Consider the following 5,593-nt stretch of genomic DNA (forward strand, 5'->3'; position numbering starts at 1 on the left):
CTTGTTGGAGATAAAGAACAGACATTTAGAAAGACTAAAAGGGAACGCTATAGAAAAGACACCTGGACAACACTAACTTGGGTACAATTATATGGAACCAGTCACTTTCCCATGATTTTATTAGTAAATTTGGATTGTCAAGGATTTCAGGTTACTGCTCCTTTCCATCAAGCCTGTGAGGATTGTCTTATTCCACTCCACACTGCACCTTACTTTCAGCAGGCGACCTCGTCTTTTCACTTCATAAAGAAAACCTAGGCAATTGAAGAGAAATTTTGATCGGAGGGAGATTTGTATGCTGGAATCTCATTGGTCATTATAATTATTCATAACTTGTAAGTTAAATCATGAGAGTGGATGGAGAGAGAGAGGAAGAGAAGGAGAGAGAAAGAAACAGTGGAGGAATGGAGAAGGAGGAGAGGAGAGAAGAGATCTGGAAGTAAGTGTTGCGGAAGGGTCACATTTGGAGGAAGGAGGACAAAAAGGAGCCAGGAAAGGGGTCAGAAGGAACATCCAGAGGAATAGGAGAATCAGAGTAAAGTCACAGAAATGAAAGTGAGGAAGAGTTTCACAGGAGAGAGGGGTCTGGTCTGCAGCCTTTCAGAAGGCATGCATTCCTTTTGGCCCAGGTGACGTCAGCGGAAGCTAGCTTCTGGTTGGGGAATGTTGGGAGAGGGCTTTTCCTGAAGTAGCCACTGGGCGGCAGTGGTGGCAGCGTTGGCAGCTGCAGCTGCGTCCAGGGACTGGCAGAAACCTGGCAGAGCTAAACCAGCTTGAAGCAATAGGAGCAGGAAGCTGGCTCCTCCTGGGGCTTCTCTAGTTTAGTGGACACTGGAATGTCCCCTTGGGTGTATGCCAAGCTTCAGATCACACTTGTCCTCCTCTGAAGAGGCCAGCTTCACCCCAGGAGCAAAGTAAATAATACAAAGTACTTTACAGATTAGCAGCATTTTACGGTTTACAAAGTGTTTTCACATCTATTAACCAATTCAGTATTCAGAAAACCCTAAAAGGTTGGTATTATTGACCCCATTTCACTCATGAGGAAATTCAGTCATGAAGAGGTATCCAGGGTGACACAACTAATACATGGAAGAACAAGGGTTTGAATTCAGGTCTGTCTGGCTCCAAACACCTGAGCCTTTTGTGCAAAATCACAGTGATCAGCTGTCCAGGATTCAGGCTATGAGTGCTTTCTCCACGCCTACCTTCTATCCACCACACCCTCACTGGGCAAGGATCTCCAGGTTTCCCCCATCTAGGTTTCTGCTTCTTCCAAGAGATCTAGATTCCAGATTCTAGAGCCTCCCCTACAGCCCTGCCTCCTCCCCTCACTCCCGGGATCCAGCTGGGCAACATTCTCAGGATCTGAAGATCACTTCAGAGTCCCCATTGTTTCCCAGCTCCCTTCAGACTGGATTCTACTGCAGCCTGCTCCCCCTCCCCAAGAGCACTACCCACCTTACCCTCAGAGTCCTCCAGGCCCAGAGCTTGCTTCCTGTGCCTAAGACTTCCATAATCACGGAGACTTAGTTAGCCTCAGGAGCCTTAGGCCCAGAGCTCCTGACAATTCCATGTTCCCTAGCACTAGGCTCTCAAACATCTAGGCTTGGTGTCCGTACTGTCTTGGCTGTATTCAGACCAGGGTCTCCTGGGGTGATAGAGAGAGATGAAGGGTGGTATGTAGGAGGGGGTGGAGTCTGTAAGGGAAGCATGTGGGCTAGCATCCTTGAGGAGGAGTGAATCACCTCCCCACCACCTCCTCTTACATGCGTAATAGGCATCTTGAAATTGGCAGGTGGAAAAATGAGCTCCTCATGTTTCCCCACACCTACTCCTCTCACAGCCTTCCCCATCTTTGTCAATGGTGTAAGTCCATTCTTCCAGTTGCTCAGGCCAGAAATCTTGGAGTCATTCGTGACTCCTCTCTTTGTCTTATACCCCTTATCAGTAAATATTGTTGTCTCTACTTTCAAAAGCTAGCCAGAATCTGCCACTTCTCACCACCTTCACCGGCCTGGTCCAAGCCGCCATCATCTCTATTGGCAATGGCCTCTGATCTGATCTTCCTCCTGTGTCCCTAGCCCTGTAGTCTATTCTCAACATAGAGCTAGCCAGGGATCTTTCTAAAATGTGAATCAGATCCTGATACTTGTCTCTTCTAAACTCTCAATGGCTTCCCAGTCACTGAAAGTAAAAGCCAAGATGTCCTCACAATGGCTTCCAAGGACCTTCATGATCTGGTTTGTGCCAAACTCTCTGACCTCTTCTCTATGTTTCCTCTTCCTCACAACCATCTGGTCCTTATTCAAAAGTCACCCTAATATTTAAAACAGAAACCCTCTCTATTCCCTTTCCCTCCTTTACTTTTTTCCATAACAATGATCATGATCTATATATTTTACTTGTTAATTTTATTATCTTTTCCCTCCCACTGGTATGTAAGCTCCATTAGAGTAGGAGGTTTTGCCTGTTTTGTTTACTGTTAGTGAACTACCAGTGCCTAGAACTGGTCCAAGCACGTAATAGGCTCTCAGAACATGTTTGCTTATCCTTTCCTAGATTATGGCCAGTGGCTTAGATAGGCCACTAAGCATAGCAATTATGGATTGCTAAAGCCTGGTTCAAAGGCTGGCCTTCCTGGGTTTGAAATCTTGACTCTACCACTAATTAGCAAAACACTTCAACTTTCTGTGCCTTCGTTTTCTAATCAGTGAGGTAGGGACAATCATGATACCCACATCACAGAGAGCCTGTGGGGCCATTAATAAGTACAAAGCACTTAGAACAGTGCCTTGCATGTAGTAAGTGCTATATACAGATTTCTTATAATTATATGCACATGGAGTTAAGATTTATATCAGTAGTTTAGATTTCCTAAAATCTTTTGATGTGTTATCCATGCTAACATTCATTTTCCATGTTTCTGCTCATACAGATTTCTATGATCTTCCTGCAGTTTTAGTTATCTCCAGTGGCCTGGCTCTTCATCTGTCAACTTGGACGTTTCCTTGTGTACTCTCTCCTACAGTCGTTTAGGAGCCGTTAAATAGTCATCTCACTGGGCCCCAGTTTCCCAATGGTGCACTGAGTGGGTGGGACTAGATAATCTTGATGGGCCTTTCTAGCTCTAATGATTTCCCAAGACAGGGAGGAGGTACAGGCCCCACGCCCAACCCCGCCCCCTTGGATATGCCCTCTGGCTGCCAAGGGGAAGGGTGACAGAGTCAGCTGGGCTCAGCTTCAAGGGGAGCAGGTAGGAGACGTGCCAAGTTTCTTGGGTAAGGGTGGTGATGGGGTTTCTGGGCTGGCCCAGGCTGGGGGAAGGTATCAGAGATCACTGTAGTTCAGACACACTGGGACCAGGGGAGAGAAGTTACTGTATGGAGAGATGCCCTCTTCACAGGGACACAGCTGTTGTGATAAGTTGGGAGACAATTTGGGTCTGGGTATCTTCCTACATTGGATAGTCCTGGTAGGCCTTGACCCCCTTTAGCTAACCAAGCTCTGAAGGACAGAGTCAGCTTCAGAAGAACGACCCAAACCCACTGACTGCCCTCCTGAGCCCTGGCACTGCCTGCTGCCTACTATTCCCCAGGCTGGACCGAGGGAGCTCTGGCAGGAGCCAGGCTGACCCAGGTTACTCCCAGATGCATCCTCTCAACTCCCCCTTGTGCTTCAACCATTGCCCTCCCCATTCTCTGCATTTTTGCCCCAGGTCAGGGCTGGGGGGCCAGGGAAATCTGGTCACCCTCACTTCTGCCCTTTCCACCCCTAGGGGGACCATGACCAGTACGGAGTCCTCACTGTTCACAGCCTTAGGCCCCCACTCAGATCCTGACGACAGTGAGTTGGAGCTGGACTGCTGGTTTAATGAGGAGTTCAAGTTTATCCTGCTGCCCGTGAGCTATGCAGTTGTGTTTGCGCTGGGCCTAGGCCTCAATGCCCTGACCATCTGGCTCTTCCTTTTTTGCCTCCGACCTTAGGACACGACAGCCACCTACATGTTCCACTTAGCTTTGTCAGATACTTTGTACGTCCTGTCGCTGCCCACCCTCGTCTACTATTATGTAGCCCGCAACCATTGGCCCTTTGGCACTGGGCTCTGCAAGTTCATCCGCTTTCTCTTCTATTGGAACCTCTACTGCAGTGTCCTTTTCCTCACCTGCATCAGCGTACACTGCTACCTGGGCATCTGCCACCCGCTGCGGGCGCTGCGCTGGGGCTGCCCGCGCCTTGCTGGCCTTCTCTGCCTTGCAGTTTGGTTGGTCATAGCTGGCTGCCTCGTGCCCAACTTGTTCTTTGTCACCACCAGCCCTAAGGGGGACATCATCTTGTGCCACGACACCACCCGGCCTGAGGTGTTTGACCACTACGTGCACTTCAGTTCGGCAGTCATGGGGCTGCTCTTTGACGTGCCCTGCCTGGTCACTCTTGTCTGCTATGGGCTCATGGCCCAGCGCCTGTAACGGCCCTTGCCAGGGGCTGCCCAGTCATCTTCCCGTCTGTGCTCGCTGCGCACCATCGCTGTGGTATTGACTGTCTTTGCTGTCTGTTTTGTGCCTTTCCACATCACCCGCACCGTTTATTACATGCAAGGCTGTTGGAAGCTGATGCTGGGTGCTGAACATCATCAACATGGTCTATAAAGTGACTCGGCCTCTGGCCAGTGCCAATAGCTGCCTGGATCCTGTGCTCTATTTGCCCACTGGGGACAAGTATTGACGTCAGCTCCGGCAGCTCTGCAGGGGTGGCAGGCCCTGGCTCCCCACAGCTGCCTCCTCTCTGGCGCTGGTGTCCCTGCCTGAGGACAGCAGCTGCAGGTGGACAGCCACTCCCCAGGATGGCGGCTTGGGCAGATAGATTGTAACGGAAGCCGGGAAGTGAAGGAAAGGGGGTGAGTGCAGGGCAGAGGGGAGGGAACCTTATAGTGACACCCTATTTGGCTGCTTTCTCCTCTTTTCTGAGCTCTGGAGAGAGGCCCTCACCCTGAGATTTAGGAGGGGCCAGAGAAATCACGTGTGACCCCATCTCTCCTAAATCCTTCAGTTGCCCTCTCCTTTTTAGCCAAAGACACTAGCAGCCACTCTTCGTCCTCGACTTCTTTCTCTTTGTTTCTGTCCCCTTCCTGGGGCCACTGGTCCTGTTTCTTGGTCCTACAAGGCTGCTGGAAATCTTCCCCAGACCTCCTTCTCCTGCCCTCTCCCCCCATATCCTTGTATAGCATGCATTCCTTCAGCCAGACCAGAGCATTTAACTGGAGGGGTGAAGAAGCTGGGGTGATCTCAGTATTGGCCTGACTCATCTGACAGTGATAGCCAGAATCAGGAAGTGGGGGCACCAGCATATCACAAATGCCTGTGAAGTGACATATGTAGTGCCCACACCCACTCCCTGGTTTCCCCTGGAAGACAGGATAGTCTTGTCTACCGAGGCGCTGAACTAGGGCACCGTCCCAGAGAGCCTGCCTGACAGGGTCCCCATGTGCAGCTAGAGGCATGGTCCTGTTGAATGGTGGGTAGCCATGAGGTAGAGAGGGAGCCCTGAGTCTTCCCATGGGGTGGGGACCTTGAGGAGCCTCAGGGGGCAGGAC

The 5,593-nt window shown here is 50.4% G+C and overlaps 1 protein-coding gene across 1 annotated transcript; it reads left to right on the plus strand.

The window, feature by feature from the left end:
* The first annotated feature begins 3,785 nt into the window (after positions 1-3,785).
* Positions 3,786-4,863, plus strand: P2RY4 (pyrimidinergic receptor P2Y4). The gene is given in 2 exon segments (XM_060002045.1): positions 3,786-4,594; positions 4,596-4,863. Coding segments are annotated over 2 exon segments (1,077 nt in total).
* The last annotated feature ends 730 nt before the right edge of the window (positions 4,864-5,593 follow it).

Source organism: Delphinus delphis, chromosome X (assembly GCF_949987515.2).
Source record: "Delphinus delphis chromosome X, mDelDel1.2, whole genome shotgun sequence".
NCBI classification, from domain to species: domain Eukaryota; kingdom Metazoa; phylum Chordata; class Mammalia; order Artiodactyla; family Delphinidae; genus Delphinus; species Delphinus delphis.